This window comes from Micrasema longulum, unplaced genomic scaffold (genome assembly GCF_059751315.1).
Source record: "Micrasema longulum isolate JH-2025_06_02 unplaced genomic scaffold, ASM5975131v1 h1tg000389l, whole genome shotgun sequence".
Classification (NCBI taxonomy): Eukaryota; Metazoa; Arthropoda; class Insecta; order Trichoptera; family Brachycentridae; genus Micrasema; species Micrasema longulum.
Window position 1 is genome coordinate 707,073 of NW_028277590.1, and position 25,830 is coordinate 732,902.

A 25,830-nucleotide genomic window follows, 5' to 3' on the forward strand; every position below is an offset into this window, starting at 1 on the left:
ATTTCTTTCGCTACCCTTCAAAAAAATCAATGTTATTTTATAATCGTTCAAAATTAATTACAGGATTTATGTGTGAAGACAGAATTCAAAATAAAATAAAATATTTTAATGAACGGAGCCATCTGTGATTCGGAGTTTACACCAGCGCATTTCTGGATCAAGATACATGTTGAAATTGTCATAACGTCACTGATTTCGTCCAAAATTTTTTATTTCGATCTAGAAAATTACCCTGAATTTTATCAAGATAACAAACGTTTACTTATTTTTACATTTTCAGGTATTATTTTCCAAGCAACTTATGAACACGATTTATGACGCTATGGGTGGGGTCGGTGGTAGCTAAGTGGGCTAAGGCGTCGGTCCATATAAGATTAAGATGAACTAGAATATGTATAGCTCGTAGGTAAGTCAGTTAGTTTTAAGGGAAATATAGGTTAAGTGTATTTAGATTTAGTTAGATTAATAGGAGGTATATAATAGTTAAGTAGTAATAAGAGATTAGCTACTACCGATCTTTTGCATTTCGGGTGAGCGACGCGAGCTCGAATCCCAGAATCGCCATCTATTAATTTATTTTTTTAAATTTATTTTTGGTCAAATCTCAACAATCATAGTTTTTTGATAGTATTTTTCGATGTATTTTTTTATTTTTTAAATCCTGATTTTTATAATTTTTTAATTTGATTTATTATTCCCTTCCAGGATTAAAACTGAACTGTGGGTCACATGGACTACAACGTACTCTGAATTTAGTGAAAAAACCTCTCATGTTTTCGAGACCTGAAATATTTCCTTAACACTGAAAAATCATCACCGATTCGATTGAAAAAAGCTGTATAAAACAATGGCAAGTCGGTTGGAGCAGAGAGAAGTCAGAAGAATTACCAAAACACATTGATAGATTATTTACTATATTATTAAATTAAAATTAAAAACTTCTTTAATAAATACACAAGCGGGTTGTCGTGTTTTATTATTATTTTGCACTGCATATAGAGATGTCTTTAAAACAGGTTGAACATTGGCAGTCCACGTTCAAATTTGTTGTGAGTATTTCGTAGAAATGGCTGTTCCAATGAATCATTGTCATTGTGATACATATTATCACCAACAGTCAATTTGTTTTTTAATATTTCGTCGGGATCGTAGAACAACTATGGCTGGCTTTCTTTTATATTTGATTTTGAAAAAAGTTAGACGAATCCCTGTTTCTCCGGGTTTGAAAATATATATAACTAACGCGAGTATCAAATGGTATACTTTCGAACTCATCAAGTTATGAAATAGTGTCAAAGAAATCATTAAACCGCTCTCGTGAGCGAAAGTTGAAGAAAATCACATGCGTCGTAGTTTGACGATCCCAACGCGCGACGATTTGTTTGAAGTTTCAACTTCGTTTCTGTATGTTAGCAAGCACACGCGCAAACTCAATCTCACATCATCGTGACATTGGTTTCTTTCCATTTAAAAAAAAAGTTTTGTTAAATTCTAGTTGTAATCCTACTAATATAATGATACTGCGGCAAACCTACCTATTAAACTGAATAATAAAAATAAGTACCCGATAGACATGAAATTTAAATTTATTTGGTGTTTGTTACTTTGGCAATTTGACAATAGAGTGTCAGTTGAAATGTCAAGAATGTTTATTTCTTTCGCTACCCTTCAAAAAAATCAATGTTATTTTATAATCGTTCAAAATTAATTACAGGATTTATGTGCGAAGACAGAATTCAAAATAAAATAAAATATTTTAATGAACGGAGCCATCTGTGATTCGGAGTTTACACCAGCGCATTTCTGGATCAAGATACATGTTGAAATTTTCATAACGTCACTGATTTCGTCCAAAATTTTTTATTTCGATCTGGAAAATTACCCTGAATTTTATCAAGATAACAAACGTTTACTTATTTTTACATTTTCAGGTATTATTTTCCAAGCAACTTATGAACACGATTTATGACGCTATGGGTGGGGTCGGTGGTAGCTAAGTGGGCTAAGGCGCCGGTCCATATGAGATTAAGATGAACTAGAATATGTATAGCTCGTAGGTAAGTCAGTTAGTTTTAAGGGAAATATAGGTTAAGTGTATTTAGATTTAGTTAGATTAATAGGAGGTATATAATAGTTAAGTAGTAATAAGAGATTAGCTACTACCGATCTTTTGCATTTCGGGTGAGCGACGCGAGCTCGAATCCCAGAATCGCCATCTATTAATTTATTTTTTTAAATTTATTTTTGGTCAAATGTCAACAATCATAGTTTTTTGATAGTATTTTTCGATGTATTTTTTTATTTTTTAAATCCTGATTTTTGTAATTTTTTAATTTGATTTATTATTCCCTTCCAGGATTAAAACTGAACTGTGGGTCACATGGACTACCACGTACTCTGAATTTAGTGAAAAAACCTCTCATGTTTTCGAGACCTGAAATATTTCCTCAACACTGAAAAATCATCACCAGGATTCGATTGAAAAAAGCTGTATAAAATAATGGCAAGTCGGTTGGAGCAGAGAGAAGTCAGAAGAATCACCAAAACACATTGATAGATTATTTACTATATTATTAAATTAAAATTAAAAACTTCTTTAATAAATACACAAGCGGGTTGTCGTGTTTTATTATTATTTTGCACTGCATATAGAGATGTCTTTAAAACAGGTTGTACGTTGGCAGTCCACGTTCAAATTTGTTGTGAGTATTTCGTAGAAATGGCTGTTCCAATGAATCATTGTCATTATGATACATATTATCACCAACAGTCAATTTGTTTTTTAATATTTCGTCGGGATCGTAGAACAACTATGGCTGGCTTTCTTTTATATTTGATTTTGAAAAAAGTTAGACGAATCCCTGTTTCTCCGGGTTTGAAAATATATATAACTAACGCGAGTATCAAATGGTATACTTTCGAACTCATCAAGTTATGAAATAGTGTCAAAGAAATCATTAAACCGCTCTCGTGAGCGAAAGTTGAAGAAAATCACATGCGTCGTAGTTTGACGATCCCAACGCGCGACGATTTGTTTGAAGTTTCAACTTCGTTTCTGTATGTTAGCAAGCACACGCGCAAACTCAATCTCACATCATCGTGACATTGGTTTCTTTCCATTTAAAAAAAAAGTTTTGTTAAATTCTAGTTGTAATCCTACTAATATAATGATACTGCGGCAAACCTACCTATTAAACTGAATAATAAAAATAAGTACCCGATAGACATGAAATTTAAATTTATTTGGTGTTTGTTACTTTGGCAATTTGACAATAGAGTGTCAGTTGAAATGTCAAGAATGTTTATTTCTTTCGCTACCCTTCAAAAAAATCAATGTTATTTTATAATCGTTCAAAATTAATTACAGGATTTATGTGCGAAGACAGAATTCAAAATAAAATAAAATATTTTAATGAACGGAGCCATCTGTGATTCGGAGTTTACACCAGCGCATTTCTGGATCAAGATACATGTTGAAATTTTCATAACGTCACTGATTTCGTCCAAAATTTTTTATTTCGATCTGGAAAATTACCCTGAATTTTATCAAGATAACAAACGTTTACTTATTTTTACATTTTCAGGTATTATTTTCCAAGCAACTTATGAACACGATTTATGACGCTATGGGTGGGGTCGGTGGTAGCTAAGTGGGCTAAGGCGCCGGTCCATATAAGATTAAGATGAACTAGAATATGTATAGCTCGTAGGTAAGTCAGTTAGTTTTAAGGGAAATATAGGTTAAGTGTATTTAGATTTAGTTAGATTAATAGGAGGTATATAATAGTTAAGTAGTAATAAGAGATTAGCTACTACCGATCTTTTGCATTTCGTGTGAGCGACGCGAGGTTGAATCCCAGAACCTTCAAATTTTTGGAGTATATCGTAGAAATGGTTGTTTTAATGAACCATTGCTATTATGATACATATTTTCATCAACATTCAATTGGTTATTTTATCAAAAACTTTTTGTGTTTAGTAAAAGAGTGTCTTGGAATAATATATTTCCATCAGACGAGCTCTGTTTGCATCACAAAAAAGTTTTGTTTGTTTTATTTCGATGGTATTGTGACAATACTGCTATACTTCAAAACCATTGTGGCATAAATCTAAATTTAACAAAAAGTAATAGTATCTGTGTTCATACATATTTTAAAAAATCAGCCTAAATAAAATCTCTTAAGTTCTAGTACTGGTGAGGTTAATACGATCTCTCTCTTATTGTTGGATTGTCTAAAGGGTGACAAAAATCAGCTAAAAAAAAATTAAGATCTCTTAGCAAACAACATACTTAGTAAAGATCAAAGAGGCGCTCATATTGTTGCTATTAATTGCATAATGGATCATCTTGTTTTGCTGGTACAATCAACGCCTGAAAAAACGGATGTGCTCTCAAATGTTATTGAATCTATAAAAGCACTCTCCAACGAAATTCAGGATTTTAAAACATTTAAATCTACTGACGATAAAATAAAACCTTTCAAAGGTCAAAAAGACATCTCGACAAAAAAAAATCCATAAAATTTTATGTTAACTCCTCAATCCAACGAATAATCTGATGCACTTCTGAAAATAATATATAAGAAGATAAAAATCCGGAATTTGGGAATAAACGTAGACGAAGTAATAAAGGTCCTTAGAAAAAGATATGTGTACTTATAAAATGCGATAAAAAGGAGGATGCAAATAGGTTAAAAACATGATTAGACAATAAATTCGAAGACGTTAATGTCGACGAATTGAAAAAGAGAAAACCAACTGTCAACCTAAAGGGAATACATGATGAATTTGATAAAGAAGGGTTCCTGGTCGACATAATAGCGTGAAATTCCGAAATAAATATTTCATGTCAAGATAAACCAGTTGAGGACTTATTTCGCATTAAAAAAAATTACAAAAAATAATTTTAACGATACATCTAATTATATTGTTGAAGTAGACTCGAAAATAAGAAGAGCGATGATAAAGTGAATATTGGGTATCAAAAAGTCGCAGTTGAAGACGCTAACATCCTGATGCGGTGGTATCATCGTTTACGTTGGGGACAGCGCGGGACGGTGTTACTCGCGGACAAGGAAAAGGTGAGCTGTTCATACTGCGGAGGAGCACAGACGCATCGACATTGTGAAAATAAAGAACATGCTCCCAAGTGTAAAAATTGTATTAATAACAATACTAGGTTTACAACGATAAGATACACTGTAAATATTATGCTAAAATGTTGCACCTTGCCGAACAAAATATTGTATATTTAAATAAGTAGGTAATATATCGTTTTTTTATGTATGATTGCTTGTGTGCACATACACGCAGTCAGCTCAAAACGCATTTAATAACAAAATGTAATAATGTAAATATTTTACTTGAACGCTACAAATCTACGCAGATTATTAAGTGTATATTTTATTTTGTGTCCTTATTTGTATATTATTTATTTATTTTAAAGAAACAAACAGTCAACCGTGATATAATAACATTTAAAAAAATACAGTTTAAAGACAAATTAGCAAAGTTTCTAAATAAAAATCATACATATTATAAATTGTGTTACAACAAAAGAATGTGTTTATGTGTATTTGTATGAGAGTAAGTGTAGATGTGTGTTAATGTGTATTTGTGTGGGAAATGTGTTCAGGTGTGTGCATCAATAAATAGTAAGTGAGATCGTATCGCAGCCAGAACTAATAAGTCTTAATTTATCTTTAAATCAATTAAGGGGTAGGTATGTAAAATGTATCAATAGATGAAAAAAAAACATTATAGTTAGAGCAAGAACGATAGAGGAAAGAGTGCTGTGCATAGTTGGTGCTACAGGCTGGCAGATGGAATAAATACTTATTTCTTGTCACGCGAAAGGGGACATTAAGATTAATTTTAAAGAGTAGGTTAAAAGAGTCTATTTTATTACTTAATAATTTATGTAAATAGCATAATTCAGATACAGTGCGTCTATTTTTAAGGGTAAAAAATCCATTTTGTTTGTCAGATTGGCTGTAAGTACAAAGCGTTTTATTGTTTTTATAATCTAGGTATTTAAAAAAATTTCGTAAAACATTTTCAATCCTTTCTTTGTTTCCTATGTATTGTGGGCTCCACACAACTGATGCAAACTCCAAATAACTGCGTACAAAAGTGTTGTGTAAAGTTTTTAATGTATTTGGTTTTTTAAAAGGTTTGGAAATTCTTAAAATGAAGCTCAGCATTTGGTAAGCTTATTCAACAATAGAATTTAAATGAGACCCGAACAGCAATCTATTATCGAGAATAACTTCCAAGTCTCTAATCTCGCTACACCGGGATATGGAATTATCTTTGATCGTATAATTGATCATTGGCGGCCTCCGTGGTGTAGTGGTCAAGACGCTTGACTCACGCACGGAAGGTTCCGGGTTCGATTCCCGGTAAGAACACAAAAATTAAAAATGTGATTTTTCTCAAGCCTGGGTGCTCTGTGATGTAATTCACCACTGTAATTAGGCCTCCTGGCCTGTTGTGGTGCAAAAAAAATGTAAAATCATATTATATAATTATATGATATGTAAATATTTTAATACGAATGTTATTGATGCAATGATGCGTGATGAAAAAACACTTAAATCCTACTACATCAAGGACAATTTTTATATTATCTAGTGTTTACATTTTAATCCTTGAACTGATTTCACGCCTCATTTTTTATTTTTACTTTAGTGAACATACTCGTACGTGTAAATATTTTTACATGAATTTGGTGGATGTGCAACTAAATCAACTGATATTCATATACAATTTAATGAGACTTATATTTTATAATAAACATAAATTTCTTCAACAAGTACTAGTTTTAAAAGTTTTCAAATACGTGTTTTCTTATTTTATAGGTATAATAGATGTAACATACATACTTTCTTTTTTTTATTGTTGGACATTTTTAATAATAGTATATGGTTATTCCTTGTTGATTGATTTGGTGTTTATTTTGTAGAACTCCATATTTAAACTTATAATATTAGAAATCAAACACTGATTTGAGTCTACTGAACACTTTATTTTAACAACAAAAAATTCGTGACAATTGTTTCGCCTTGTTAGGGTATTTTCAAACGAATGTGAAGATAAGATGGATTGAATGTCCTTATATAATTCAAGGTACTACAGTAGAAAATAATAAACGGAAAAACATATAAAATAGTATTACTTCATATATCCTCATATCAAAAATTAATTAATGAACAAGTTTGCTTGCATAGAATTTTTAAGTCCAATTTCATTGATATGGTTGTTTTTGAACCATATTATGTTACCTGATTTTGTATGAAGTATTATGTTTTTTTATTAACTACAACTGTCACAAGTATATTTCTATATTTTATTTAGGTTTAAAAATCTTAAACACTGTGAACATATTTATATTATGATGGATTGTATTATGTTGAAACGGAATATCTTGCCATGAGTCTTGAATTTATAGATTACGAGAGCGACGTCGAATATATGAGAGTTAGTAAACTATAAGATTTCATTGAATTAATTAATAGTAATAAGCGTTTGAATAATAAAATTACTTGTGCACAGTTATATATTTGCTTAGTATGTAAATATTGGGATATATTCCATGCATATTTCAAGAACTGCTTACAGTTTATTGATGTTCTAATGCTATGTGAAATTGCGATTAAGGAACATGAAACCTGTTTTTATATATCGGAGTATAATTCTTTCCATTTTTGCAGAACTAATAAACAGAGTGGCGGAATAATGCTATATATTAGTAAGAGGTTAAATTTTAATAAAAAAACATCACAAACCACTTTTTTCGAAAATGTATTTGGGACATTGACTTTACCTAATAAAAGCAATGTACATATCCTGGCAATATATAGACCCCCAAATCTTAGCAAACAGGGGTTCTTAAGTGAAATATCAACATTCCTCAAAGATAGTATAAATAAAAATGAAAACTTATTGTTCTTAAGAGATATTAATTTAAATCTTTTGAATAAATTTGACCCGATAACCATCTCATATAAAAACCTGATAACTTTTTAGAAAAATGTATCTCCGACGTCACAAGGGAAGCGATAGTTAGTAATGGAATTACTATCTCATGTATAGACCATATATACTTAAGATATATTTCAAAAAAGGAAGGTGGTATGCGGCGAGAGGCGTTCTCCACAAGTATACGTGCCTGTGTATGCGAAATACATAATAGTTGATCATTATACGACAGCTATTAGTTTTTAATTTGCCGCTAATAATAACTATCTAAATGCTGTAAAAAATAAACCAACGTACATACTGTCACAAAAGTGTGTAGATAGACACATTATAAAATATGACTGGCATGCCCTCCTAGGAGAAAATGATGTCAACGCATTATATAATAAAATTAGTGAGAATTTTTCAAATATATAAGGATAGTTTAGTTCTAGTTTCATATAAGAATAAAACCAGACCTCACGCAGTTAAAGATTGGGTGAATGATGAAATATTGAATGATATCAAATATAGAGACGTATTATTTAAGAAATGGAAAAGCACACCTAGCAATAAATATTACGAAAAGGAATATAAAAGGTTGCGGAACAATCTAAATATAAAAATTAATAAATTTAAGATCGCACATTACAATGAGAGACTTCAAAATTGTTTCAATGATGTTAAAAAGACATGGGACGAATGTAACAGTATACTGGGGAGAAAATCTAAAACAAACTGTGACGACGTTATTAAAAGTTACTTTTTTAACAATGATGATAACGTTGAAAAGGTCTCGAATGATTTTGCCGAGTATTTCTCTGAAAACGTGTCTCAAATGTTACACATTTGCGACAAGAAAATTGATAAATCAATATCTGAAGAGCTCCCCCGATTGAGGTCCCACGAGTCAACCAGTCAATTGAGTTCCCACGAGTCAACCAGTCAATTGAGGTCCCACGGGTCAACCAGTCAATTGAGTTCCCACGAGTCAACCAGTCAATTGAGGTCCCACGAGTCAACCAGTCAATTGAGTTCCCACGAGTCAACCAGTCGATTGAGGTCCCACGAGCCAATTAGTAAATTAATAACAAGAACGATTCCATATTCCCATCCCAGGGTTCCATATTAGGACCCATATTGAGGTTCCACGAGTCAACCAGTCAATTGAGGTCCCACGAGTCAACCAGTCAATTGAGGTCCCACGAGTCAACCAGTCAATTGAGGTCCCACGAGTCAACCAGTCAATTGAGGTCCCACGAGTCAACCAGTCAATTGAGGTCCCACGAGTCAACCAGTCAATTGAGGTCCCACGAGTCAACCAGTCAATTGAGTTCCCACGAGTCAACCAGTCGATTGAGGTCCCACGAGCCAATTAGTAAACTAATAACAAGAACGATTCCATATTCCGATCCCAGGGTTCCATATTAGGACCCATATTGAGGTTCCACGAGTCAACCAGTCAATTGAGGTCCCACGAGTCAACCAGTCAATTGAGGTCCCACGAGTCAACCAGTCAATTGAGGTCCCACGAGTCAACCAGTCAATTGAGGTCCCACGAGTCAACCAGTCAATTGAGGTCCCACGAGCCAACCAGTCAATTGAGTTCCCACGAGTCAACCAGTCAATTGAGGTCCCACAAGTCAACCAGTCAATTGAGGTCCCACGAGCCAACCAGTCAATTGAGTTCCCACGAGTCAACCAGTCAATTGAGGTCCCACGAGTCAACCAGTCAATTGAGGTCCCACGAGTCAACCAGTCAATTGAGGTCCCACGAGTCAACCAGTCAATTGAGGTCCCACGAGTCAACCAGTCAATTGAGGTCCCACGAGCCAACCAGTCAATTGAGTTCCCACGAGTCAACCAGTCAATTGAGGTCCCACGAGTCAACCAGTCAATTGAGGTCCCACGAGTCAACCAGTCAATTGAGGTCCCACGAGTCAACCAGTCAATTGAGGTCCCACGAGTCAACCAGTCAATTGAGGTCCCACGAGTCAACCAGTCAATTGAGTTCCCACGAGTCAACCAGTCGATTGAGGTCCCACGAGCCAATTAGTAAACTAATAACAAGAACGATTCCATATTCCGATCCCAGGGTTCCATATTAGGACCCATATTGAGGTTCCACGAGTCAACCAGTCAATTGAGGTCCCACGAGTCAACCAGTCAATTGAGGTCCCACGAGTCAACCAGTCAATTGAGGTCCCACGAGTCAACCAGTCAATTGAGGTCCCACGAGTCAACCAGTCAATTGAGGTCCCACGAGCCAACCAGTCAATTGAGTTCCCACGAGTCAACCAGTCAATTGAGGTCCCACAAGTCAACCAGTCAATTGAGGTCCCACGAGCCAACCAGTCAATTGAGTTCCCACGAGTCAACCAGTCAATTGAGGTCCCACGAGTCAACCAGTCAATTGAGGTCCCACGAGTCAACCAGTCAATTGAGGTCCCACGAGTCAACCAGTCAATTGAGGTCCCACGAGTCAACCAGTCAATTGAGGTCCCACGAGCCAACCAGTCAATTGAGTTCCCACGAGTCAACCAGTCAATTGAGGTCCCACAAGTCAACCAGTCAATTGAGGTCCCACGAGCCAACCAGTCAATTGAGTTCCCACGAGTCAACCAGTCAATTGAGGTCCCACGAGTCAACCAGTCAATTGAGGTCCCACGAGTCAACCAGTCAATTGAGGTCCCACGAGTCAACCAGTCAATTGAGGTCCCACGAGTCAACCAGTCAATTGAGGTCCCACGAGCCAACCAGTCAATTGAGTTCCCACGAGTCAACCAGTCAATTGAGGTCCCACAAGTCAACCAGTCAATTGAGGTCCCACGAGCCAACCAGTCAATTGAGTTCCCACGAGTCAACCAGTCAATTGAGGTCCCACGAGTCAACCAGTCAATTGAGGTCCCACGAGTCAACCAGTCAATTGAGGTCCCACGAGTCAACCAGTCAATTGAGGTCCCACGAGTCAACCAGTCAATTGAGGTCCCACGAGCCAACCAGTCAATTGAGTTCCCACGAGTCAACCAGTCAATTGAGGTCCCACAAGTCAACCAGTCAATTGAGGTCCCACGAGCCAACCAGTCAATTGAGTTCCCACGAGTCAACCAGTCAATTGAGGTCCCACGAGTCAACCAGTCAATTGAGGTCCCACGAGTCAACCAGTCAATTGAGGTCCCACGAGTCAACCAGTCAATTGAGGTCCCACGAGTCAACCAGTCAATTGAGGTCCCACGAGTCAACCAGTCAATTGAGGTCCCACGAGTCAACCAGTCAATTGAGGTCCCACGAGCCAACCAGTCAATTGAGTTCCCACGAGTCAACCAGTCGATTGAGGTCCCACGAGCCAATTAGTAAATTAATAACAAGAACGATTCCATATTCCGATCCCAGGGTTCCATATTAGGACCCATATTGTAAAGAATATATGTTTCATTCATTAAAAATATTTTTTCACATTTTTAACACTTTGTATATGCAGATGATATTGATCTAGTTGTTTCGCAAAGTGAAATTAATAAATGTACTGAAATGTTGCAGGATGACTTTAACATCTTACAAATTTGGTGCCATGATGCGGGCCTTTTAATTAGTGCCAAAAAAAGTCAATTTATGCATGTTAGATCGCCACATGCCAAAATAAATATGTTACCTATTGTAACTCATAATTTTGAATGCCTTCATAACTCTACCTTTGATAGAGTTTGCTTATGCGATAAATTAGACATTGTGGACGAATATGTTTATTTAGGTTTAACTATTGATTGCTTTTTTAATTGGAATATTCATGTTATGAAAACATGCAAACGGTTGATATCCGTCTTTAATCAACTGCACAAATTAAAGTTTAGAGTTCCTCTCTCCACACTTAGATTAGTATATTTGTCTCTGGGAGAATTTATAATAAGATACGGGATCACCGCCTGAGGACATTCTTGTGCAACAAACATTAAATATGTTCAAAATGCACTTGTCAAATTGATTGCACCCAATTATGTATACAATCGGAGAAATAATACTCCATTTATGTATAATGAATGAAATGTTTTACCAGTTAAGGGTATTTTATGGAGCAAAATGATTATCCAACAGATGTTCAGCTCGAAATATAAAAAAAAATTAGATCACAGCTATCTAACAAGATTTACACCTGTTGATGGCCTGGTTGTTCCAATAAATAAATAAATAAATAAATATGGACAACGTACGTTGTATTATATTGTTCCAAAAATACCTAATATGTTGCCACTTGACATGAAAACATGTCATAGTAAAAATAAAATTATGTTTTTATTACGTATGTGGTTAGTAGACAGAACGTTCCTATATTGACTCATTATTTATGTAAAACATTTTTTTATCTCTCATTGAATACATTTTTGTTATTTTCTTAGGTTAACCCTTTCTTTTATTTCTTTCTTATTTTATTTACATTTTTAGATCTTAATTTTAATAGGTACTTTTAATTTTATGATTTTAATTTTTTTATGTAGATATGAATTGAAATTTTTGATTTACTGTGTTTAATTTTTTATCTTGTTTTGATTACATTTATGAGCACACTATTTATATATGTGTTTATTTTTTTCTTATATTTAAAATATATTCTAATAAATTGCTATTCTTTCATTTTAATTGTATTATTTTACTCTATTTTCTTACTTAAAAAAAATAATTATTCAAACAATTTTTATTTGTTCATTTTTTAATTTGTTTAATGTTATTTTTTTATGCGTATACAGTATTATGTCTGTGCTCTTTTTATTTGATTATTAATTAAAACTAATGTCTGAGCACCCGATGAAAAACTAATATCGAATAGTTTGTAGGGACAAAATATATTTTATTACTTTGTTTTCTTTATAATGCATTAATATTGTAATAATGTGTATATTTTATTGAATAAAGACTCTATTAAAAAAAATCGTCGGGCTTTCTTTTATATTTGATTTTGAAAAAGTCACATAAATCCTTTATTTTCTAGGTTTGAAAATATGTACATATTATATATATAACCAACGCGAGTATCAAATTGTGTACTTTTGATTTCATCAAGTTATGACGTAGTGTCCAAAAAAATCATTAAACCACTCTCTTATAAGGTTGAAGAAAATCACATGCGTCGTAGTTTGACGATCCCAACGCGCGACGATCTGTTTAAAGTTTTAACTTCCTTTCTGTATGTTAGCAAGCACACGCGCAAACTTAACCACTCATCATCATGACATTGGTTTCTTTTTAGTATTTTTTAGTTTTATATTCAATTCTAGGTGTAATGCTTCTGATATAATTAGGGTATATAATGAGTCACACTAGTATATTATCTGCATATTATTAACTAAGCAGTAATAATAGCCAACCCAGTTACTTACTCACCGAGAATGGTTAACTTGCAATCTTAATTCGAATATATTACCAATTATAAATGTGAGTTTTGAAACACGAAACTTATAAAAAATAGGCGGTAAGAAAAAAAGTACCCACTTTCCCAAAAACGCCTCAAGTAGAGATAAATTGTTGGCTGTATATGAGATTCATATGTCTCATTAGGATTATTTAATAAATGTTTTAACAATTTAAGTGTCGGCCAATCTTATTATGAAACCATAGATCTGTTATTAAGAACGTCACCGCTTCAGTTTTAAGTAATGTTTTTTTCCCATTTCATAATATTATTTTACTGCCTTAGATAAAATAGAATTTTGTGACTTCGCCTTATTCCTAAATGGGAGTCTTATTTTTACATTTTATCTTGTATTGTGATCACGTTTGATAAAAAAAAACTATAATTCTGTGTTAAAAAAATAAATATTATGAACGAACATCATCGTATCATAAAAGATTCTTTGCCTATATGTTAGTACTTTTAATTTATTTAACATCAAATTTGCACTTAGGTATCAGTTTTTTTTTTAAATTTGTTAAAATTTTATTTTAGTTCACAAACAATAAACAATACATAAGTATGACATTAGTAAAATTATAACAAATTGTTATTTTAGGTATTGTTCATCAATAAAATGAGAACACAGCATGCACAAATAAAGAAAAAAAAGTTTATAACAGATATTTTTTTTTAATTTGCAAGTTAAATGGATTCTATGATTGTTTTACAAGTTATTACAATAAATTATTACTTATAGGTTATTACAAATTATTTCACCTAACTAACATAAGTGACCATTTGATTTTATAAATTGCGTTACAGTTTTCCTATAATTATTAATGTATCGCTAAAGATATTAATATCAGCATTACTTTCTACATTATTATACAATCTTAACATACGCGATAATGCATTAAAGTGCGCCATATTGTTATTGAAGGTTGGAAGATAAAATGTGTATGATCTCAATTGCCGACTGGGGATATTCAGGGGTACATTCTCTAAACAAAATGTAATTATTTTATATAAATATTTCAAGTCTAAAATCTGTCCCCTAAATTTTAAATTTTGAAAGCTTTGTTTTGTAATAATGGTTAGTTTGTTTAAAATTTCTTGGTTTTATAAAAAAATAATATGCTGTTACAGTAGTTATTGCGTAGTTCAATAATTGCGTAATATATAATTTTGCATGAATTCTTATCAACAATTCTTCCCAAAATTGAAAATATTTTTGCAATCTTTTACGTATTTTGATGAAATGTAAGTATGGAATCCATCATTACACCTAAATATTTAATTTCACTAACTTCATACCGTTTTTCATTGTCTACTACAATTGACGGCGTTACTTCTATTATTTTCTTTCCCATATTCATATATTTTGTTTTGTTTATATTTCATTTTAATTAATTATTTTTTAGCCATGGAAATACATTATTTAGATCATGATTCAATTTGCCCATTATTCCTCTCTCGATGTATATATCAAGGCATCGTCTGCAAAGAGTTTTATTTTAGAATAATTAAATGTCTCTACAATGTCATCAATGCGTATAATAAATATAATTATAATAATTATATAACTGTTTATGAATTTTATCAATTAGTCTATATAAATTGTTTATGTTTTTTATGAATATTTTTGTTTTTTATTTTGTTAATTTTTTTAACTTTGTTAAATATTATTATCTTAGGCATGTTTCACATTTTTGTAAAATGTTTCCCTCGGCACGGGACACCCCAGTGAGGGAACATTAATCTGTATAAAAAAAGAATACAAACGATGTTAAAGTATAAATAAATAAATAATAAATAAATAAATTGTTCCGAGAACAAATCCTTGTGGTACTCCCAAGCTATTTTTAGCAGCTCAAAAACTTCGTCATTCACTTTTGTTATTTGGAATCTGTCACTCGGATACTCTTTGAACCATTCTATTCTCATCTCCTATTCTCTTCAATCAAAAAAATATTTCTCTGTCAATTGTTTCAAAGGCTCTTTTGAGGTCCAAGAAAACTGCAATTACGAACTTTTTTGTCGGTTTACTCTTTCTAGTCTTCTAAAACAAGGTTATTATATTAGCCATTTCGCAGGATTGATTGGTTCTGAATCCACATTGTATTTTACATAACACATCCCCTTGATCCAAAAAATTAACTGGATCATTCTTAACAATACATTCCATTGCAATACATATGTATAGTGAAATAATTCATTAAACGAAAAATCGAAAATCTGTAAATCATATAAACAATTTTATTTTTATTTATAAATAAATATTTGGGTTCTTATAATTTACTCAAATATTTCATTTTAAGGGCCATTTTCAACGAGTTGTAATTAAATCACTATTATAAAATTGGAATCAAGTTGGGGTAGAGCAGGATTCGAACCATGGACCTTTGAGCCGTGAGTCCGAGACACTAGCCACGGGACCACAACCCGATTCTATAAGTTTGTCTGAAGTCCATTGATTTCAATATTATATTATTAAATCTTCATTCCAGGTTTTTTTTTAGTAACACAATGTCAATCTTTTTAAATAACATTTTTGAATGATGTCGAAGAAAAATTTTTCTATACTGGACTGGAAAAAATAGTATTTTATACTGGATAGGAAGTATTTTACCACTAAAAAATAGTTTCGTAGAAAATTATATAGATGTGGGTATTTAATATGCCGCTTCGTGGTCTAATGGTCAGCGCGTTTGCCTATCCACGCAAAAGGCGTCAGGTTCGATTACCGATAGGTTGACAACATAAAGGATTCTCCTACTACTTTGACAAGAGCCTCTTTCCTGTATTTTTTTCTTTTTATAATATATGCGTCTTGAATTTTAGTTTGTTATGTATGTGTTATTTTAAAATAAATGAATTGAATTGAATTAAAGTATTCACTTTTAAAATGTGCCTTTAGGCTAGAGTATTTCATAGTCTCTGTACTGGCTGGCACTCGAAGCGTTAGACTGATTATCTTGCCTTCATTTATAAAATATATATAGAGATACGCTACGGTTTATGCATCGATGCAGTGCTCTACACACCGCTAGGTGCTGTAAGGAAATGATTTTAAAGATGCATTATTATTTGTATCAAGTATTTGAAATTTATACATGAATTTTTTTCAGGCGTAAATATAGATTAAAATAGAATACTCGTAATATGAATAATTGTAAGATAATATAATATGTATGGTATAATCTTTAAATGATATAAATCTGTTTATTTGAATTCTTGTTATTTTTTGTTTTCTCCCTTTTATGCACACCGCATCTAGCAATTCGTTAAATTCTTTTATTTAATTTGATTTTTTTACATTAGTTAATATTATCAATCTGCCTTTCAATTATTAATCTCATAAAAAAATGGAAATTGTGTTATGAGCAAGCTCTAAACATGATGTATTGTTCCCTTTTAAAAATAAACATCTTGGTATATTATTGTATAAAAGTAGTTGATAATTATTTACAGCCTCTGATGGTTTATTTAGGCAAAAAGTGTAACAGCTTACCTGTAAATTGTATCCATCTGATATCCAACTCGTAGAAAAGAACTTTCTCAACTTATTCCGTTTATACTCAGTCAATCCTAAATAACGATCATCCATTTTTGAGGAATCCTTTAACTTTTTACTAAAACAAATTAAACTATCACCATTTCCATCGTTAGCTGTTTATTATTGTTGACAAATCACACGACGATTAGATTGTTAGTTAACCGGTTCGTATTAGTTTAGATAAAACACAATCACTCGAAACAAACTGCCCGAGTAAACTAAGAAATAGTAACAAAAAAAACTACTCTCTCTGTAATGAGTAAACGCGAACTGCCGCAATAGCAGCGCGAGTTTTGTTGTAACGAATTCGCGGTAAACTCGTGTGTTACGTCAAATTTTATGTACTACTTCAATGCTATTTTCCACGCCAGTTAATATTTATTACGTTGAAAATAGTGCATTAAACTAACACGACGCGTATTACGGATAGGAACTCTATAAAATAAAATAAAAAACTGGTTAGAAAATTCCCAACGCAAAATTAAAAATTCCAACGCACTGTTTACATTTAAAAACGCTTTCCTCTCAGAAAAGCGTTCGAATGAAAGCCTGCAAAAATATTTTTGATTATAGAACGCGAGACAGAGGACAATCGCATTCGAATGTTTGAATCTGAATAACCACAGAAAATTACAAGCCGAAGATACACACATGCAAATCAGCGCAGAAACAATACGCGCAAGTACCTACGCCATCACAATAAATACGTATATATTTAGTTTTGTCACCTTCGCGTCCTTTTTACTGGAACGGTACAATGAATCGCTTGTCAGATCGTGATCTGAAGCCAAAATTAGACGTTTCTGACCTCACCCCGTCTGTTCAAAATGTCTTTGTGTTGACCAATCTGATGAAAACTCGATGGATATTAGTTTTCTTCGAGTGTTTCAATCACCGTTTGTTACTTTACGAATAGTTAATAAGTGGGCCACTGTTACAGTGGTTGAATATTAGAGATAATTATATGACAAGTCGTCCGCTGATTTTCATATGTTACCGCTGAATTTGCGACTGCTACGTCCAGGAAGTTTTTCGTTCGGAACGTGGTTATTAAGAACGTGATTTGCATATTTAACTTTTTCTGATCGTATCTATAATTATCGGATTGAAAAAACTTAATCGGAGTTAGAAAAGCGAAACAAGAACCGAATAGTTTATTACATCATTACATGAACAATCTTTAATGGGTAGGCAGGTAGTTAAACCATAAATCCCACTGCAATATTTTAATATATTTCTCAATTTCGTAAACAAATTTGTTTTATTATTTAGTTATTGCAAGAATTATGATTAATAATATACAACATGATAAGGACATTCAGCGATCATCAATAATTTTACCAAGTAAGTAAGTATGTACATATTATCACTGTCCAGGGCCCCGATTACAATGGGAAGTTAACATTTATCTTCAATTTTATCTACAAAGTAAAATTAAGTTTTCTGTATGAAAAGCGGAATATGAATACAATTTTATCTTCTAAACGTGTGCACTTATAGGTTACCGACGAATATACTTTAAATTTTCATGCAAATATACTCATTTTCGTACGCAAATATCGGGTTTTCTTTATAGTCAGTCGAAGATAACACTGTTAACTTTCCATTGTAATCGGGGCCCTGGTGGATGAAGTTATGTGCGTTAAAAAGAACCAACATCCTAGGCGAGTGGTTTACGCTTCAAGGAAATTCACAGGACACAAATCTGAAAAAGAAAATCGAGAGGAGATGAGCCTGCCTTCTGTAAATAGTTGTTGGCTCGTTAACAGCCAAATTGAGAAACACTGCAGTGCCCTATGCATCACTGGGTGCGGATAGGAAAATTATGATGATAATGATTGTTGTTATTGCCTTAAGCCGTTTATATATCTATGAAATAAAACTCAAGAATAAAAATAAATATCATGTAAAAAAGAATTCATAGGTATTGAATACAAGGTGAATGCAGTTTATGTCCCATTATGGTATATATATTTTTTCATTGTATAAGCATTGATGGAAACTGTAGGAAAGCTGATGGGAAGCACGGATCGCTTAATCAATGCGAGAACTTAGATGTAATTTATCGCATTTCCGCTTACGCCAACAATAACAACTTTTTTAATGAATAAATGTGCGTTTTAGGTTATTGGACTTCCTGATATAGCCAGATGCCATAGTGGGAAATGTCATGATGCACGAATATATTAATCTTAACCCTTCAGACGCCACAAGCGATATATCTCACGCATGGTACAGTTTAACATGAACATTTGCATTTATATCTAGAATATGTTTTAAATAATCCCACTTCGCTTGTTTATTTGAGAGTAAAATATAGAAAACTATTGTTTTAAACAGTTAAATGTTTTCACTGTGAGTTCAATGGGCGATAAGTTTTGCAATAGGGTAAGCACGTTATCCTTTATTTATATAGCACATGTATGCTCAGAGAAGTAATTCGCTGCCGCTTATAGACATGCCCTGCTCTCTATTGCATAGAACAATTGCGTTCCAAATGTTTGCTTTGATCTTTGGTTTAATAACAAACTTGTAACGGACAGATTCGGTTTGTTATTGTAATTCTCGGCTTGAGTAGGTACTACGGCCCCATTGTATTGCTGTAAACCGTAGCTAACTTCGTGGATGATAACACTGAAGAACATGATTTTTGTTCCTCGAGTACCAATAGCTGTACTTAATGCAGTTTTTTTTTTTTCGTTTTTTTTAAAAATGTATTCCGTATTTTTCCATCAAAGCCACAGACAATACTCCTGGTTTCACGTACCTCAAACAGAAATTTTCTAAGGTTAGTGATGCAAAAAATAAATAGGAGATATTGGTGCCTCTACAAATACGATCACTAATGCAAAATGCATGATGAAAAGTTTGAGGAACTATGGAATTTACTGGAGAATACAGCTTGGCAAGCATTTAAAAATGTTACTTACAGTTTCTAGGTAAGTCAGAATGTTCGAATATCGTGCAGTTAAGAATGCAGAAAATATTAAAATGTTTGTAATTATAAATGCATACGAGTATATATTGGAAACCTTCTGTGATGGGGAAAAACCAATATAATTTCTGAATGGGGAAGTTTAGTGGTTTTTTAAATAATTTTTTTGATAAAAAAACTGGGCCAAAATTTGTGTGTCCTATTATCAGCGCTATGATTTTTTAAAATTTTATTCCTGAAATGACTCCACGTGTGACGGCTCAAGTTCTCTTCTGTTTTTTCTCGGTCAGTTCTGCCGATTGGTCCGCTGACGTACCGTAAACCGAAAATCTTACACAACTTTCTTATCATCGGTTGATTCATATGAACTAGTGACGCAGTTCATTTTTATTAAAATATATTTTTAGGAACTTTTGCCGTACAATTTAATGCTCTAGCTTTTCCCGCGCGCGAGAACAACAAAATTTTTCATATTCGATTTACTTTGGGGCTGACCTTCTTCAGAAAAAAATATTATAAGAATCACAAGCCGACAAGTCGGATTCGCGGTTTAGCGGGTTCCATTATTTTTCTTTTTATATTTTCTGTTCATGTTTACCTTCTTAAATTAAAATAAATACAAACAAATTCATATTTTTCTTTTTTATTGTTGCCCAGTGTAATCATATAATGGTTTTTGTCCGTAAGGGCGACTTTATAAGCGGGGGCCATATTATTACTGTGATCATGTAAGTACGTTACAACTTTGAACATTTATCAACTGGAACTGCAAACTACAACTACTTACAGTATTATCATGTTTATTGTAGCAAGGCGCGTGCCACTTATTGATACTTCTAAAATATTTCGACACGTTTCAGGTCAATAATCCAGCAGGTAATAGATACACAGACATGCATTCTGATTTATCAATAAAATCGCTATCAGTACCCATATATAATATATACTCGTTACTCGGATATTATGTTTATTCTTTAGGCTCGTATTATATTTATTAATTTATACTTTTACATTGTTTTTTTCTTTTTTTTTACAGAATAATGTTCCGTCACTGGGGTGTCCCGTGCCGAGGGAAACATTTTATAAAATATGAAACATGCCTTAAATTAGCCATTTAACAAAGTTAACATAATAAAGATTATCAAAATATTTTTTTGTGTAGGTGTTTTTTGCGTTTTTCAAAAATAGTTATCATATTTGTATACCGTGCATCCGAAGACAACGAAAAAACTGGACGCTTTTAAGGGTTTTAGTATGGTCTTAGTTCTTATAAAAAACAATTTATCAAAAAACAAAGCATCAAGGACACGGCAATGGTAAATATCTAGTATTTAAAAAAATCACTGCTTTACTGCCATAATCCAGGGAGAAAATACGGGTCACTTTATTTATCCTCGGTCTTATTTGTTTCACTGCATTTTTCACTTATCGCTTGCCTTTCTTTTCCAGAAAAAGTGATTTTCAATAAAGTTCACGGTCCATGTTATTTAAGAAAACTGATATTGATTATTGATCAGTAATTGTCACTAGTCGCGTCGTCACAAGATAGCTCGTTTTGTTAACTGTGAAACTTATCTATCATGGCGCCGGAAACATCAACGTACTTCGTTTGCTTACGCGCAATTTTTAATTCCAGAAACTTCCCCGTGTTAAACAACAAATAAAATAGCCCAGGAATTGTCACAAGAGTTCTTGTACAGAAACGGCACAGGATTTTGCGCAGGATCTAATATCATTTTCTAACTCATTTAATACTAGATTTACAGATTATCTACAGGACCCCATTTAATAAACATTGGGATGCCAATGTTTTATTGATAAATATTTTGACAAAGATAGATAACTTTTTGAAAAGGTAATATGAAATAGTTAGGGGCTAATGACTTATCACCTCTCATTGACTGGTTTAAATTGGTCACTTTTCACATTTTGTAGTAATGGAAGAATTGAAAAAAAAACAAATGACAATTTTTTTATTATAATGTGCTTCAACAGGGTGTTCTTTAAACCCTGTCACATCCGAATAATTTTTAATTAATAAGGGTCTATGAAATATTGTCGAGTAAAAAAATAATTTTGTACTTATTAGTAAAATAAAAAATATTTTTTAATTTGTAATTTAAAAATCCCTCGATACTCTAATATGTCAGGATTATTTTCTTTTTATTAAATATTAAATTATTTTCAAACGTCACGGCATGCCGCGAGTCAAAACTTGCAATAGTATGGAGATGGGCGGTCTAGCGTTTCGAAATATTCACAAAGATTTATTACTCGGAAGTGGTTTTAAGGCATTTAGTGATTTTTAAAAAATGTTTTCGGATTTTTTATTAAAATATCTGTAACAGGCGCACGGAGTATGACAGCAAAGGCATTTTCGCTAGTTTTTATGTAAGTTTCATGCGTTTATTTTTCAGGGGATTTAAAAATTTCTGATTTGAGATTTCAATCACTTTCCACACCTTAATCGTATGAGATGCAGCAGAGTTGGTACAGCCATATAAGACGGAGACAATCAGACCACACTGTAAAGAAGGCAATGTTTATGGATCTTCCCCGACAGTAATCCAGAGGAAGGCCAAATAACTCCTGGATAACTTAATGTTACAGAATCCAGCCGAGAAACGGCCTAGATAAAAGTAGGAAAAGCCCTCCCTAACAGCCTACCCAGGCAATGAGATGGGACGGTGCCAGGAAGAAGAATAACCAAGTACCTTTGATTACCGACCTATTTTTATTTTTAACGGTGGGGGTCAGTACTATACATGCTCCTGACGTCACTGTGACCTGTGAAGATCTATTGTGACGGGTCCACATGAAAAGTTCTCGCCCTCCAAGCCCAGGTCTTTAAAGAGCCTCGCTACGGTGTGAAAAGCGAGAGTTTTCATTTTGCCAAATCTCCCCCTCCAAGCCTAGATCCGTAAAGGATCGGTTATTAGGTAAGGGCGAGCTTTTTAACATCCTCAGGTTTAACCAGCGGTCCTCCGAGGATGCGGCTGCTTTTATGATGTAAAGAATCACATTCACATATAATGTGCATAAGTGTTTCCTCATCTTCATTGCATATTCACCTAACTATTTGTATTGAGTTAGCTTGTGTTAACTTAACTAACTAACTTAACTTAACTTAACTAAGTCAGTTATATTGTGCTTCTGTTGGAACGACGCGGAGTGATGTTTCTAATATCTGATCCATAAGTTCATAGTCTTTGTGCGTTTGGAATCCCATTTCGTCAAGAATCCCTCCGATATCCATTCTGCAAATCACGTACGAGAACATTAGCGACCTGCCAATATAATGGATTAGGCACAGGACACAGGTAGTGCGTTTTATTTGTATTTGGCCAAGAAAGATGTAATCTTTAAAGCTGCGCCCATGTCACGTAATTCGTGTAACTGCATTCGAATACTTTTCGTATTCAAGCATGGAATTTGGAACACTACCAGAAAAGTACTTATTTTAACGGAAATCTTAAAATAAACACACCACTATTTGCAGCAATATGCATGTATACAGTTGTTCTAATGCTTAATAACCCCATGTTAATGTGTTAGTGGCTGTTGGTGAACCAAGTAAATATACACATTTCGTTTGTGTTAGTAGGTACACTAGAATATTATTTTATTTAAATACGATCTGTCACCAACACATCAAAGAGTTATGAAACACTCGAACGCACCGCACTGTACTATACGAGTATGTAGGTATATTTAAATATGTTTGAAAAAAGTAACATATACAGGGTGTTCATTAAACCCTGTCACATTCGAAACCCCGATGATCAGAATGAGCAAGAAGACATATTGGCACAATAAAATATTTTTTTAGAACGAATATTTTTTTTTAATAAATCAAAAAAAGCAAAGGGTTGCTTACTTCTGCAGGGGATAAATGAGGAGGAGGGAGGAGGAAATCTGATACTGCGCCGCGCTCCCCTTACTTCTCCCATGCAAAAGTAAGCAACGGTTTGTTTTTTTAAATATATTATTTTTAAAAAAATATTTGTTCTAAATATTTTTTTATATATGCTAATATGTCTTCTTGCCCATTCTGATCATCGTGGTTTCGGATGTGACAGGGTTTTAAGAACACCTTGTATATAAAACAACGATCATAATACCAGAGAAAAAGAAAAAAATAAACAAACTTTTGGAAAATAAGTTTGTCCACGCTAAGAAATTTTGTTATATAAGTATGTGTTTACATATTAACAATATAAATTTTTTTAATGTACCTACAAATCCTCAGTCATCTTTCTAGACCAGTGTTTGTTTTAATGTAAGTTTTAGGAAAAATATTATAATATACTAGAAGCCGCGTAGAATCAAGTTTGCATACTTCGTACTGTCTCCAAAAGTCTGCCCGCGCTTAAAAATTTAGTTCGCGTTCCTAACTTCGTTAAAATTTCAAATACTTCACATATACATTTTAAATGGGCTTCTGGGATAAAAAGTGTTCGAAGCGTTTATAAACTCCAATAAATCCCAATTCAAGCATATAATGCTCGCTTGAACTTGATTTTTAAATGACTTTTGACAATTACCAAGACGGTATGCTTAACGGGCCTCTGTATTTATCTACCGAGCGATTACAAACCCGGCCCTTTTAACTCTCGATACGTACACTCAGGAAGATAGTAAAACAGATGGAAGAAATGTAATAACTAAATTTATTTTTTATAGTGGCAATATTTTACTCCTAGATGCTCATAAGAGCTGATAAATGTTGATAAGAAATAAGACAAGAAATAAGTATTTATTCTATCTGCCTGTCTGTAGCACTTACTATCCACAACACTCTTTCCTCTATCGTTCTTGCTCTAACTATAATGCTTTTCATATATTGATATATTTAACACGCCCCTTAATTTATTTTAAAATAAATTGAGACTGATTCTTTCTAGCTGCGATACGACCCCACTTGCTATTTAATGATGCTCACACTTACATACACCTGAACACTTACTCCCACATACACATAAACATACCCTTTTGTTGTACCACAATTTAATATGTATGATTTTTATTTAGAAACTTCGCTGGTCTGTCCTTAAACCGTATCTTTTTATGTTATTATATCATTGGCAACTGTTTGTTTCTGTAAAATAAATAAATAGGGCAGAATCTAGCCACGCATCTAAGCGTTCGTTTTATTAAACTGAACTGAATTTAATACGACCGCAAAATTTACTTATTTCTCTCTCATATTTTTTATAGGCTTTTAATAAAAAAAGTGCCGGCCTCAAATCGATGAAAAATTTTAATAAATCATAATTTAAGAAAAAATTGCTCCGCGGAACAAAATTTTTGACACTTTTAATGCGTAGATAAACGTATCGAGGGGTCCTAGACCCATCGGTGTAAACCGATGTACTTACATAAAAACTTGATGGTGGGAGGATCGGTAGTGTATCTTCGTAATCGCTCGGGAGAATTTATTTTTAACTATGACGTCATAATGAAGCTATGTCACTTTAGTGGGTAGATATGTGTACCGTTACGTACGTTTCACCTTGTTACACATCGATGTACATCCCAAAACTTGAAGGTAGGGGGTCGTTAGTGTATTATCGTTATCACTCTAGCGAATTTATCTTCAACTATACCGTCATGGTGAAGGCATGATGTCATTAGCTTCTCATCATAGTCGCGGCCGTAGTTAAACAATAATATTTACTAGCATTAGTTGTAATGTTTGACTTTTAAATAAATGCTTTAAACATTAATAATGCAATTAGTGTATTGGAAATATTGATAGAATAAAATAAGCTTGCTTAGATTTATAAAGTGTGACACGCGTTTCTGCAATAGTTATCGGCCACATATTAAGTAAGTACATGTACATATGTATGCGTATGTCCATTATAACACTATTATGTGTGTAATTCTAAAGCTAATGTAACGTTACTTGGAAGAGTTTGCCAAAAAGCCAATAATCACGAACTGACCCAAACAAACAATACCTACATGCAAGGCCTAACTGTTCTGACTATT

At 33.2% G+C, this 25,830-nt stretch overlaps 1 protein-coding gene and 2 long non-coding RNA genes across 4 annotated transcripts in view; 2 read left to right on the forward strand and 1 right to left on the reverse strand.

Moving 5' to 3' along the window:
* Positions 1 to 1,106, forward strand: part of LOC148281961 (uncharacterized) — a 157,137-nt gene extending 156,031 nt beyond the window's left edge. The window contains exons 6-7 of the long non-coding RNA XR_015822205.1: positions 281 to 406; positions 706 to 1,106. This is a non-coding gene — a long non-coding RNA (uncharacterized LOC148281961). The remainder of the gene's footprint in view (positions 1 to 280; positions 407 to 705) is intronic.
* Positions 1 to 17,519, reverse strand: part of LOC148281960 (uncharacterized) — a 199,012-nt gene extending 181,493 nt beyond the window's left edge. Inside the window, exons 1-2 of the mRNA XM_088225825.1 lie at positions 17,401 to 17,519; positions 16,857 to 16,992 (exon numbers count right to left, since the gene is read on the reverse strand). Coding sequence (XP_088081951.1) covers positions 16,857 to 16,952 — 96 coding nt within the window. The 5' untranslated portion in view covers positions 16,953 to 16,992; positions 17,401 to 17,519. The remainder of the gene's footprint in view (positions 1 to 16,856; positions 16,993 to 17,400) is intronic.
* Positions 1,150 to 2,618, forward strand: LOC148281962 (uncharacterized). 2 transcript variants are annotated; one of them, XR_015822206.1, is made up of 2 exons: positions 1,150 to 2,057; positions 2,357 to 2,618. It is a non-coding gene; the product is annotated as an uncharacterized LOC148281962 (long non-coding RNA). The 2 variants fall into 2 exon arrangements; XR_015822207.1 differs by having other exon boundaries at positions 1,150 to 1,931.
* Positions 17,520 to 25,830: the final 8,311 nt, after the last annotated feature.